This window comes from Lampris incognitus, chromosome 6, assembly GCF_029633865.1.
Source record: "Lampris incognitus isolate fLamInc1 chromosome 6, fLamInc1.hap2, whole genome shotgun sequence".
Lineage (NCBI taxonomy): Eukaryota > Metazoa > Chordata > Actinopteri > Lampriformes > Lampridae > Lampris > Lampris incognitus.
Window position 1 is genome coordinate 56,423,228 of NC_079216.1, and position 14,328 is coordinate 56,437,555.

At 45.3% G+C, this 14,328-nt stretch overlaps 1 protein-coding gene across 1 annotated transcript; it reads right to left on the bottom strand.

Annotated features, from left to right (window-relative positions):
- Nucleotides 1-2,746: 2,746 nt before the first annotated feature.
- Nucleotides 2,747-13,122, bottom strand: pnp6 (purine nucleoside phosphorylase 6). The gene is made up of 6 exons (XM_056282450.1): nt 12,935-13,122; nt 9,355-9,524; nt 9,055-9,158; nt 6,030-6,205; nt 3,824-4,014; nt 2,747-2,943 (listed from the first exon to the last, which is right to left on the bottom strand). The coding sequence occupies exons 1-6, from the start codon at nt 13,120-13,122 to the stop codon at nt 2,747-2,749; spliced, it is 1,026 nt and encodes a 341-aa protein (XP_056138425.1).
- Between the last annotated feature and the right edge of the window lie 1,206 nt (nt 13,123-14,328).

Genomic DNA, 14,328 nt, shown 5'->3' on the forward strand with positions numbered 1-14,328 from the left:
AGGCTAAGGTATAACAACTGTGCTTTGTGTTACTGCTTCGCTGCCTTCTGGTGTATGAAAAGAGCCCAAAGGCTAGCTACCGCAGAAAGACCTTCACACAACACCACCGCTTGACCTGAGTAGCAACTCCCTTTGATTACAGTGTTTAATGCACCTCACAAATCATAAAAAGTGATATAACAGTTACAGTATAGAGATCCAATAGATCTTCAAGCAGCCTCAGAAGATCAGGATGGATCCTCATTCAGCACCTTGTGCCCAGCATCGCTATCATTTTCTTATATACTCTCATCATTAAATATATTAGTTATAAAAGGCAGGTTAAGCCAGTCTACTTCAAAAATAGATAATTTAGATTTTAAAATAGTGTAAATTTAATCTATGGCTAAGAATAAACAACGTGCGGGCATTACAAATCCCGTCCGGCCTGACATTAGGAGGCATGCATGATTAAGAGTTATTCCATATTCTCTTTGACAATATCTCATTATCCTGGACTTATTTCTCAGACACGGATTGAACATACTAACAAATATAGACTTATCTATGTAATGGAGTCTCTCCGCAGCACGTGGAGACCAGTCCACAAGTGCACAAAGTCTTTAGAGCGGATACAGTACAGACGGTAGATAGTGTGACCTGCCTGTAATGGCTTACATTCATGGTGGTAAGAGTGTCTACTACTCTCTCGGCAGGCAAATGAGACTTTTCTGTTCGCACAACAGATGTCCTATGGTATTGTCCTATGACAAGCAAGTGACTTTAAACCTGTTTACTCTCTGTGTAAGTGTGCGACTGTGACCACTGCACCATGATGACATCGTTAGAGTCGAATCAAGTAGAGGTAGTACGTGAACCAAGGCAAATACCAAAGTCCTGCTGAGAAGTGCGGGCACACCACCCTTTGTCCAAGAGCTTCACACGGCATAAGCTGCTGCTGAGTCATCACAGCGGGCAAGACCTTCCTATTCTATCCCCAGATAGCAAAATTGCTGTGGCTTGGACCCGTCCCACACCCGACTTTCATCTTTCTTTCATCTGGCCCACATACCAGATCTAGGCCAGAACCAAGCCATAGCAATGCCGAGTGTGCCACATATTTGCCAAAGGTGGTCCATATTTGTTTTGTGGTATTCGGGCCATATTCACCATTTACCACACGGGCCACTTCAGGGTCACATCCAGATTACATGTTGCCCAGAGCACCGCGACTTTGCCTGAAAAAGGCCCACATGTGATTTGGCATATTTGGGCCATATTTGCTATTATACATGTGGGCCACTTCAGGCTCACATCCATTTTGTCAGGGCCAGAAGAAGGCCATCGGTGCCGCATCACTGCCTGAAGTGGCCCACATCCGGATGCTGTCTGGGTCTGATGACGAAACCATACGATCATATTAGTCTCAAAACCAACCACAAGCACCAAAGTGAGGATACAGTGACTCTGCTGTTAAGGCTTGTAAGAGGAAGATGTTGTGAACTTATCGCACAACTGATTAGAAATACATAGACGTGCATATGCAGACATTAGTGGTCCCACGCTTTACATGCTTGCTGTACCGATGTTGCAGCCCTAAAACACATTGTTAAGAAACTCACAACACAACAGTGTTTTTCTATGCTAACACAGGTTGAATGTTTTTTCTTTTTTTTGGATCCCCCCCCCCCCCCCCCGTTTTCTCCCCAGTTGTACTTGGCCAATTACCCCACTCTTCCGAGCCGTCCCAGTTGCTGCTCCACCCACTCTGCCGATCCGGGGAGGGCTGCAGACTACCACATGCCTCCTCAAATACATGTGGAGTCACCAGCCGCTTCTTTTCACCTGACAGTGAGGAGTTTCACCAGGGGGATGTAGTGCATGGGAGGATCACGCTATCCCCCCTGTTCTCCCTCCCCCCTGAACAGGCATCCCGACCGACCAGAGGAGGCGCTAGTGCAGCGACAAGGACACATACCCACATCCGGCTTCCCACCTACAGACACAGCCAATTGTGTCTGTAGGGACGCCCAACCAAGCCGGAGGTAACACAGGGATTCGAACCAGCGACCCCCGTGTTGGTAGGCAATGGAATAGACCACTATGCTACCCGGACGCCTACAGGATGAATGTTGGTGTCAGTGTCGATTGTCATTGTAGAATGAGGCTCCACAGTAGCAACCACCATCCTCCTGTCTCGCCTTTTTATGGATATGAGCTCATATATGATCAGTTCAAACACAGGACTCATATAGAGGGTCAAGATCTGAGCCAGGAGACTACACGGTCTACAGATTTCACACCGTACCAGAAACCAAATTAATTCAAACTTGTTTCTCATCAAGAGACAGTTAAAGGATTGCTAACTAGATATGAAACTTTTTTCAGTTATGACAAATGCCTCCAATTTTTCACTTTTTGCAATTTGGACTCTTACATTTTCATGAAGCATCAGCAACACAGCATATTGTCTGCCCTTTCTCTTTACCACTTACCCACTACGCTCTTGTACCTAAACCACGTCTTATTCTCAGGACAGTATTTGAGGGCAAAGAGGCGAAGAAGTTTGTTTAAACGGGATGCAGATTACCATCTGTACTTACTATAAATTTACCTGTAGTACGACATTTAACTGACCACTGAATTGGCAGCTCTCACATCTTCACGTTAGTTATAAAGTATTCTGATTCTGATTCTGGTGTTTTTTGTTGCCCCCCCCCCCCCCAAAAAAAAAAGCATATGTTGGATGAACACCACAAAGGTCTAGCTAGATCTTGGCTATGAGGTGGCTGATGAGCCTCTGGAGGTCCTGGGCTCTGTAACGTCCAGTCTCCAGCACTTCTTCATGGTTTGCCCTCAGCTCGCTGGCATAATCTGTCACCACCTTGTTGGTGATAAGGGACAGACCCAGGACACGCAAGCCACAGTGGCGAGCCATGATGACTTCTGGGACTGTACTCATACCTACACAGACAGAGGAGAGGCACAAACTTAAAAATCACTTTATAATAATAATAATAATAATAATCATTACATTTATATAGCGCTTTTCTAGACACCCAAAGCGCTTCACATTGATGAAAACAATGACAAAAAACAGGAGAATACACCATTTAACAATTAAATTAGTAAATTAATTTGGAGGTACCTTCTGCTTTAGATAAGATGACTCTACCAAAAATAATAAGATCTCTGGTTAGCCAGTGACAGATTTTTTTTTCATATCAGTTATGCGATTAGAAATGTTAATGTCTTCTCTTCTGACATTTTTAGATATTGTTATTCCTAGATATTTAACTGCAGACTCAACTCTAGTTGACGCAATTCGAGAATATGTGCATGATGAATGGGAAGTAATTCACATTTTTTTAATATTAACGGATAATCCTGATGCCTTAGAGAATAATGAAATTGTATTAAGGGCTTTCTTTCTATAGGATAATTTCTTAAGAAAATGGAAGTGTCATCTGCAAATTGACTAATTTTAAATTCCTTGTCAAAAATAGTAATACCCTGAATTTCGGGATGTTATTAATAGGCATTGTTAGTAATTGGGTGGTCAAAATAAATGATTTTGGAGATATTAGGTATGTTCCAAGAGGACTAATCAAATATTGCGTCTGAATAGAGACAACATCTTTGTCTCTAATCTTTTGAAAAAGGATGTTAATGCAGGTACTCAGTTCGTCAGGAATGGCTGATTATTGTTGCAACCCTGTCATCTTTATCACCAGAAGTGTGCTTCACAAAGCTACTGAAGTTGTAGGAGTGTTGAAATTACTGAGAAAAAACCCTAACTGTGTCAGTGACCCTCTAAGTACAAGCAAGAGGTAAGCATACTAACCCACAGCATCAGCACCCAGTAGCTGCAGGGCTCTGCACTCTGCAATGGTCTCAAACGTTGGTCCAGCCAGCATGCAATAAACCCCTTCCTGTAGGAAGCTGCCACAGCCCTGGTCCTCCGCTATCTGCTTAGCCAGGGCACTCAGCTTGCGATCATACGCATCTGACATGCAAGGGAATCTTACTCCAAACCTGAGGACACACAATATTCAATGAATGATACATAAGATAGCCCCACGAACCCAACTGAGAACATTGTGCAAGGCCCACGTTATGCATACGCCCTGCACTCAGGGTTCGAGTTATGTGGGGGCTGAGGTCCCATGAGGAAGGGTCTGAGCTCCCATGAAAACAATAAAATCACAGATCTGTGGGGGTCGTTTATACATTACCAACAAACATTGTACTAATCACAAATAATGCATTTTTCAATGTAATGTGTGTTATTTACATCAACGAGATAAATACGCCAAAAGAAACATGTTTTGCAAAAGAACTAAACGCACCATATTCCCTCGTGAATTGACAGTGTGGCTGAACTTCCCCACCAAGCCACCGTGGGGCGCTGTAGAATATTGCGCGAACTATGCCTGTTGAGCGTGCATGAGCTACAAATGTTCGAACACATGTTGGAAGAAAAAGAAGCCGCTACATGTATCAGCAAACATTGTCTTTATGATACTGAATAGAAAGTAGTAGTATAGACTACGGTGGCACGCGCAGTGGTTAGCGCAGTTGCCTCACAGCAAGAAGGTCCTGGGTTCGAGCCCCAGGGTAGTCCAACCTTGGGGGTCATCCTGGGTCGCCCCCTGTGTGGAGTTTGCATGTTCTCCACGTGTCTGTGTGGGTTTCTTGAGGGTGCTCCGGTTTCCTCCCACAGTCCAAAGACATGTAGGTCAGGTGAATCGGCCGTACTAAATTGCCCCTAGGGGTGGGTGTGTGTATGTGTGTGTGTGTGTGTGTGTGTGTGTGTGAGTGAGATGGCCTGGCGGCCTGTCTAGGGTGTCTCCCCACCTGCTGCCCAATGACTGCTGGGATAGGCTCCAGCATCCCCGCGACCCTGAGAGCAGGATAAGTGGTTTGGATAATGGGTGGATGGATAGTATAGACCAGCTACCATGCCGCCAAAAAAGGCTGCTAGCCCGCACCCGGACACCCACACACACACCCACACCCACACACCCACACGAGAGATTCTTGGACCAGGTAATGAGCAGTGAAATCTCTCTCTGGCTTTCATTAGGCTATTATTTATTTATTTATTTATTTATCTCCTCCCCTAACGTTAGTTATTATTTTAGAGCCGCCCCCCCCCCCAAAAAAAGAAGCTCAGATTATAACTCGAACCCTGCTTGCACTTTTGCTGGTGCAATTTCATTTGCAAACAAGCACTTGTAATTTTACATGGACAGCATCACCTGGCTGGTAGAGTATATCAAGGGTACTGTTTCTGCAGATCAGGTAGTGTGAGGCTACTGTGGAGACTTGGAGCCCAGTGGCTGCCACTGTTCAGAAGGCTAGCACAAACTTATTCTGAGCTTGTGCTGGCTTCTGTGTAAGCACTCAGTTGACTCTTATTCTGACCTTTCCAAATGAAGATCCTAGTGATCATGTCAGTTCAAACCCAGATAGCAAAATTGCTGCGGCCCGGACCCGTCCCACACCGACACCACATACTGCGTGGAATGATGGCACTTGACTTGAGCGGTCCGCTCCTGTTTGCCAGATCTGGGCCAGAACCAAGCCATAGCAATGCCACATGTGCCACATATTTGCCAAAGGTGGCCCATATTTGTTTTGTGATATCTGGGCCATATTCACCATTTACCACACGGGCCACTTCAGGGTCACATCCAGATTACATGTTGCCCAGAGCACCGCAACTTTGCCTGAAAAAGGCCCACATTTGATTTGGTGTATTTGGGCCATATTTGCTATCATACATGTGGGCCACTTCAGGCTCACATCCATTTTGTCAGGGCCAGAAGAAGGCCATTAGTGCCGCATCATTGCCTGAAGTGGCCCACATCCAGATGCTATCTGGAAATGATAGTAAATGATACTATATGAGTTGAAATGATCAAAATTTGTGTGTCATGTGACAACAGTAAAAACTCAGTATAGTATGAATAACACGTTGTGAGATCATGTGCAATTACACAGCACTCAAAGTGATCAGTATGTAAATGCAAGAGTGTGCCCTTAACCTCTCGTCGTTGTGCCCACACAGTGGGTTCTGTCCAGCGAAGCCGGGCATGTTGATGTGGTCTTTAATGAGCATGATGTCACCGACACTGAAGCTGCTGTTCAGGCCCCCCGCCGCATTTGTCACGATCAGGGTCTCCACGCCCAGCATGAAGAATACTCGCACTGGGTAGGTTACCTGCAGACAGCAGCATGTCACACCATGAGCCGAGAAAAACACCATTATACAGAGTGAATGACAGGATACTTAGGAAACGCTCCTGTGGGTCGTATCAGGGTATACGACCTATGTGGTCGTTGGAGGACTTGTAGCAATTACCCCACTCTTCCGAGCTGTCCCGGTCACTGCACCACCCCCTCTGCTGATCTAGGAAGGGCTGCAGACTACCACGTGCCTCCTCCAATACATGTGGAGTCGCCAGCCACTTCTTTTCACCTGACAGTGAGGAGTTTCGCCAGGGGGACGTAGCGCGTGATCCTCCCACGCGCTACGTCCCCCCCGAACAGGTGCCCCGACTGACAACAGGAGGCGCTAGTGCAGCGACCAGGACACATACCCACATCCGGCTTCCCACCCGCAGACACAGCCAGTTGCGTCTGTAGGGACGCCCAACCAAGCCGGAGGTAACACAGGGATTTGAACCGCCGATCCCCACGTTGGTAGGCAATGGAATAGATCGCTGTGCTACCTGGACACCCCAGTATAACAGAGATTTAAGGGAAATATTGAGTGAGAGTTTCTAGTAGTGCATTTTAATACAGAGAGCGCGAGAGAGGGAGAGAGCGTGAGAGAGAAAGAGAAAGAGTTCAGATATCCAAGTTATCACAACTACCCAGATCTTAATTTTTGATGTGGAACATACATCATGGTGCCTTAAAAAAGTTCATGAAGATGGTGTTGTGTCAACTTTTTATGAGTATAATTTAAACAAACCATAAAACAATATTTGAATTGAATTTAACGTGTGGTAGTTTTACGAGGAGGATTTATTCACAGACATTTTATATGTCACCTGGCAAGGCTCTGTATATTGATTCAGTTGGGATTATATGGGCGACTTTATGCAGCCACAACACATTGACGCTAGTAAAAGCATAAAAACAGCATGCGGTATCTACATGAGGCCAAAGGACAGACGTGCGTCGACAGTGAGATGCAATGGACTGGTCTGTGATTCACCTGCTGACACATTATGTAAAAGGAGTTGCTCTGGTCTGTTTTGAAACACACATTCTCATGGGGGCTCTAATGCATTTATTCAAAATTTCACATAATATCAATGGCATCGTGTAAGCGTTTGAGGAAGACACTGTAAATTTTGAGCTTACTCAAGCATTCCCTGAGAGCAGACACATTTGGGCCTAATCTGGGGCACTTTTGGTACTTACGGCTCAGTTACGGCATTAGCAACTGTTGTGTGGGCCAGACGTGGCCCAAATGTAATGAACCGGGCTTGGACTTGGGTTACAGCACATACTATGTGCCCCAGATGTGGGCCATATAAGGTGGACCTGTGGCTGAGTTGAGGCAGCCACACTCAGCCTGAGTCGAGGTTGTTATTCAAGGCCAAATGTGGGCCGTAAGATAACTGCAGATGTGGGCCACATTCGGGCCAAAGATTCTTTGCTATCTGGGTTTAGATTTGAAGGTCGCAGCATTTTTAAAATGGTGTCAGTTCTAATAGGCAGTTCGAGACTGAATGATATTGCATCATACCAGGACTTGGTCTTGATTGACACCTCTGCCTGATCAATTCTCTAAATCCCTCCGAACAAACAAGGTCAGTGTCTGGAATGACACTTAGTCCGTTTATGGATTTTTGTTTTCGTTGTTGCTGTTTTTGATTTAAGGCTGAAAAACTAGAGCATCAAGGACACTGAGAAAACTTTCTCCACCTGATGGACAAATCCTCCATCTTTCATTCTGTTATTCTGCCTCGTCAGTCTCTCAGTTCAACAAGGGGCAAACATATAAAAGAAGGCAGTTTGTTGCTCTTTCGACTGTACTTTAAGAACTGTACCGAGTAATTAAAAAAACTGCTTTCAACAGTATAAAATGGAAAAGCAGTCAGAGCTTCTTACGATGTATAAATTATGTAAGTGCAAAATTACATGTGCCGACTTCTTAGTTACTCATATGAAAGAAAAAAGCCACTCCAAGAGCCACTTTAATTTTGTCATTGTGCAGGTTACAATGAAATTTGTCTTCTGCATTTAACTCATCCTATTGTATAGGAGCAGTGGGCAGCTGCAGCACCCGGGGACCAACTCCAGTTCTTTTCCATTGCCTTGCTGAGGGGCACAGGCAGGAGTATTAACCCTAACACACGTGTTTCTGATGGTAGGAGGAAACAATGCAGACATGGGAAGAACATGCCAACTCCACACAGAAAGGACCTGGGGCAGCCTGGGATTCGAACCCAGGACCTTCTTGATGTGAGGCAACAGTGATAACCACTGGACCACCGTGCTGCCAAATACAAATTACTATGAGAGATTTCTATTATTCAATATTATCGCTAACTTACAATCAATGGATTAGCTGAATGTGTCCACATTCCTGCATTCTATGATTGTAATAATCCAAGTTAAAGTGGGGGTAAGCAATCGTAGGCACAAGTTAGCAAGAAATAGCTATATTTTGAAAACATACTACAGCAAAAGGATCCGCCCCTCACTTCTGCCTCGTGAATGTGCAGAGTGATTGACAGCAAATAGGGCCTAATTGAGCCTATAATACTGATTAACTGTGCAAACAGTAGTCTTCATATACAGTGCATATATGATTTAACTTCCTCTTAGGATGTGAGTATTGATAGCTGGCCAACATTAGCGTAAATATGCAGCAGATGATGCATTGCATTTATGCTAATGTTGGCCAGCTTTCAATATGCACATCCTCAGAGGAAGCTAGCCAACGTTAGCGTAAATACATTGCAGCAGACAATGGTGTGCAATAAAAACCTTTACATAAAGATACTATAGGTACAGTCACTCTCAGCTCTTTTCTGAGCAGAGTTAGCTTACCGTTTGTATGTTGTAACCTTCATAGAAGTGAAAACGTCCCTGCATGCAGACACACTGCTGACCCTGCAGCGTCCCGAAAACCAGCTTCCCCATGTGGCCAGGCACTGTAATGCACACGTAATGCCAGGTGTTTAGAAACAGTGGAAACATACACACACACACACACTCACACAATTCCTACTTCAACAACAAAGGTTCTCTATTCTGTCTCTACACCCTCCCTCCAACATCCACAGTACACACACACTTACACACACACACACACACACACACACACACACACACATGTGCAGGCCCTACCGGTGCTAATGGGGAAGCGTGGGATGTCTTTGTAAGGGAAGGCAATCTTGTCATCCAGGAGGTCGGCCAGACCCCCCAGCCCCGAACCACAGATTATGGCCACTTTAGGACGCTGCTCAGTGTGGGCCAGCAACCACTCTGCTGTCTCCTTGTAGTCCTCATAACTGTAGCTACAAAAACAAAACAATGAACAATGTCAATACGTTTTTATTTATTCATCCATCCATTATCTGAACAGCTTATCCTGTTCTCAGGGTCGTGGGGATGCTGGAGCCTATCCCAGCAGTCATTGGGTGGCAGGCGGGGAGACACTCTGGACAGGCTGCCAGGCCATCACAGAGCTGACACACACACGCACGCGTACACACACACACATTCATACCTAGGGACAATTTAATATGGCCAATTCACCTGACCTACATGTCTTTATTTTGATTTTGAAATACTTTATTGATCCCCATATGGAAATTATGCTCTGCATTTAACCCATCCTAGCTGTGTAGCCAGGAGCAGTGGGCAGCTGCAGCACCCGGGGACCAACTCCAGTTCTTTTCCATTGCCTTGCTCACGGGCACAGACAGGAGTACTAACCCTAACATGCATGTCTTTCCTGATGGTGGGGGGAAACCGGAGCGCCCGTAGAAAACCCACCGCAGATACGGGGTGAACAGGCAAACGCCACACACGGATGACCCGGGATGACCCCCAAGGTTGGACAACCCTGGGGTTCGAACCCAGGACCTTCTTGCTGTGAGGCGACAGCGCTAACCACTGCGCCACCATGCTGCCCAATCAAGTCATGTTTATCTTTATCAAGTCATCTCTGTGATAGCAACAGGTAAATTAATCAACCAATCAAACCATTGCACATCAACTCAGATAATCACATCATTTAACCCATGTTATTCACGAATACTAATTCAACATTCGCAGAGCCAACCAACCAGTTATGTTGGTCTCTGTAAATGACCAGAAAAAAAGGACGCAGCTATACCAAAAAGCATTTCATTTTAGCACAGCTACGAATTCCTGCTTAAATAAATGTTATCATTTTTTTTGCGCTAATCTGACAAAGCTCCCCGAGGCTTAATTGGACTAATCCTCATTTCTCTGATAACGTTCTTGAATATTTTACAGCATCCACGTTAAACGTAAGTAGGGAATTTGACTGGCTCACAGAAACAAGAGGGAAAAGAGAAATGAAATATGAAAATGATTAAAAACTTCTGTACCAGATCCACGGATGCACCATTTGGGGTGTATGGAATAACTATTGAATAATGTTGGTTTGCGCTGTAGCTAGAGGTGCTACATTACAAGACTGTCCTCCACCAAAAAACGACCCCATAGGTCGTTTGTTCGAGCAGCGTATTACGACCTATAGTCACGTTTTAAGCTACTTCCTCGCGGTCTATGGCGAGCCCTTTTAACATTTATTAGCTGGACGAGATATCTGCAATGATGTAATTACAGATAACTCAAACGTCATTTCATCTAGTCAAGACTCTCATTCAGGATATCTGTAATTCAGTTTTGACTAGGCAGAAGGAAAGTTGCGGATATCTCAAATGTCATTTTGACTAGGACTATACAGATATCTTGAATGGGGTGGGGGATTAGAGATATCTTGAATGGAGATATCTGAAACTGGAATTACAGCTAGTCATAATTCATTTGAAGATATCTGCAATGTGAATTGGGGATATCTGCAAATGAATTTGTGATATCTGTAATGAGAAACCACATACACATGTATGGCAAATGCAGTTTGAAGCTAACTACTCAAAATGTAATTACAGATATCTTGAATTAGAGTTTTGACTAGGCGAAATGACGTCGCAGAAATCTAATTACGTCATTGCAGATATCTCCTCTGACTAATAAATGTTACGTATTGCATTCATGCTAATTAAATATAATTATAGCTACCACCGTAATTATAATACTTTACTTTCCCTGTAACAATAAGCGATCTCCTCCCATAAGCTGTCGCGAGAATGAATATTAATAAAAGCAAAGTTTAATGTCACATAGCGGTTATAATGTCCATGCAAGCTGACTTTCTAACTTTTGGCTAACGTTAAGCTAGCTCTTATAACGTTATTCATAGCATAGGTAAATATACTGCCAATAGCAATCTTATAGCCCTTTCCCACTACATGGTACCGGCTCGACTCGCACTTTTTTCGTTTTCCATTACTGGAAAGTACTGGCATTTTGGTAACCGTTACCACTTTTCTGGTACTACTTCGACTTCCTCTTCTTTTTCTTTTCTGTCGGTTTACTGACGGATCGCAAACAACTTTAAGGTGCATACTGGTTCAGCTCAAAGTTTTTTATTGAAAATCCCAGAACCCCCACATACCGGATACACACACACACACACACACACACACATACCGGCTATATCGTCATGGCAACCTGGTTAATGCACTTAACATACCTGTAACATCTCCTTTCCTTTACCTCTGGAACATAAATACAATCAAATGCTCAATACAATTTCCTCCAACTTCTCCGAGGTGCATGTAAACACCCCACCAATTGTATTGCATTTCACACTAATAACAGGCAAGGCAATTCTGTGAATTAACTTTGAACTTACACATTTAGCATAATGGCATAGTATTACATAATGCATTGTCTCTACAATCACGTTTTTTTTTTTAAACAATGAACACGGAGCAGTCCAACGGTCTTTTGTGAAGTTTCTTTGTGTATGTACTGTAAATGTGTATGTGTGTGTGAGTGGGCTTTTGTAAGGGCAGCGATCCGCCTACACCCTAGTGCCCATGTTCTCTCAATGCCACTTCAAAGTCACAAGTTCAGTCTTTGTGGTGGCCATGACAGGGGGCCACTACATGAGTAGACAGCCTGGCCTGTTGTGCCACTGGGTTTTCCTGGTGTCGAGCACTGTCCTTGCGCTGGTGCACTTGGTGTGTGAGGAGGTACCACCTCACTTGGTTTGCCCTGACCTGAGACATTCCTTGTCTCGGCTGAGGCGGTCTTTCTGTTGACATGTCCCTGTTCAGGACTGCTCTGCTCAGGCATTCCCAAGTGCTGTGTTTGGGCTGAGTGCTCTGCTACACTCAGATCTACATGGTTGCATCTGTAGAGTGTGCCATCAACATCCACCACGAATGAACGAGGAGCGACTTTCTGGAGGCATTGTCTCAGAGGCCATCGTCCCATGCGATCACCAGGTAGAGGCCTTATTCTTATATGATCTCCCACATTCAGTGCTGGGAGGTCCATGGCAGATCTGTTGTAGGTTGATTTTGCCATCCGCTGTTTCCACCACAACTTCTCTGTCACTCCGACCACATGTGGTAGAAGCAAGCTGTCCGTGACTGGCAGAGAAGTTTTGAGCCTACGTGACATTAAGCGTTGGGCTGGGCTGCCGTCTAACCCCTCTGTGGGTGTGTTGTGCCAGTGGAGGATGGCCATCCATGCATCTGTACCATCCACTTTTGCTCGCTTGCAGAGAGACTACTATTTTCATGGCCGACTCGGCCTTACCATTCGCTTTGGATGTTGGGGTGAGGATGTGACATGGATAAAACCCCAGCTCACTGCAAACCTCCTGAATTGCTCACAAGCAAACTGCAGGCCGTTATCAGTGATCACGCTGTCTGGCTGTTCATAATGCTTTGCAAGCATGATGAGAGTGTTTGCTGATAGATCTGGCAGCTGGTCGATTTCCCAGTGATCTGAGTAATGGTCTACAAGGATAAGAAAGTCTTTGCCAGCATATGAGTCGATGTCCATGCTCACCGTTTGCCATGGATGTGCTGGTATCTCATGTGACATCATAGATTCCTTCCGCTGGGTCCGTGTGTATTCATTGCATGCGGAGCAGGTCGCCACAGAGTCCTTTATTTCAGCTTTCATGTTTGGCCAGTAGAGCGTATCCTTGACCCATCTGTAACAGGCCTCACTACCAATGTGGCTAGTGTGTATGTTCGTCTCTCAAGGCCTTTGGAATAATGATGCACTGCCCTCTGTACAGCACCCCGTTTTGCACATTCAACTCATCCCTAATGGGCCAGTATTCCTGCACTGCCAATGGAGTGTCCTCCTTGAAGTCAGGCCACCCACCAAGGATCACTGATTTCAGCTCTTGAAGTACATCTTCCATTTCTGTGTGCTGTGCTATTTGGCGGAATGTGAAAGCAGCAACATCCAGGTGCTGTGCTTGGTCTAGCTCTGAATACTCGATCTGAGTGCTGTCCATGGTACACACTGCATGTCGCACGTATGGGGTGTCTGACCCGCAGCACAGGGGTGTAGCCCTGCTTAAAGCATCGCTGACGTACATTTCAGGCCCAGGCTTGTACACAACATCGAGGTTGTAACACTGCAGCTGCATCAACATGCCCTGGAGATGTTTCGGTGCGCTCAGGAGGGGCTTTTGAAGATGGTGATCAATGGTTTGTGGTCCGTTTCCGCAGTGACTGTTTCCCTGCCATGTAAGTATTGGTGGAATCTCTGGCAAGCGAAAACTATGCTCAAGCACTCTCTCTATTTGAGCATAGTTTTGCTCCGTCTGTGTCAGCACTCTCGAGGCAAAGGCCACAGGCTGCCCCCCCTTGGAACAAGCAGCACCCCAGTCCCGTCATGCTAGCATCACTCTGGATCGTAACAGGCTTTGTGACATCACAGTACTTGAGAACAGGAGTGCTAGAGACCATCTGCTTTATTTCACGCACTGCATCCTCATGCTTGGGCAACCAATGCCATTCAGTGTCCTTATCCAGGAGCCTGCGGAGTGGCTCACAGACCTCTGAGAGCTTTGGCAGGAATTTGGCAAGGTACATCACAAATCCAATGAAGCGTTGCACCGCCTTCACACCAGTGGGTGTTGGCATCTCCAACATAGCCCGTGTTTTCTCTGGGTTGATTTTCAGTCCTTCCGAGGACAGTATGTGGCTGTGGAAGTGGACAGCTTGGAGTTTGAATTGCAGCTTGCGCTCA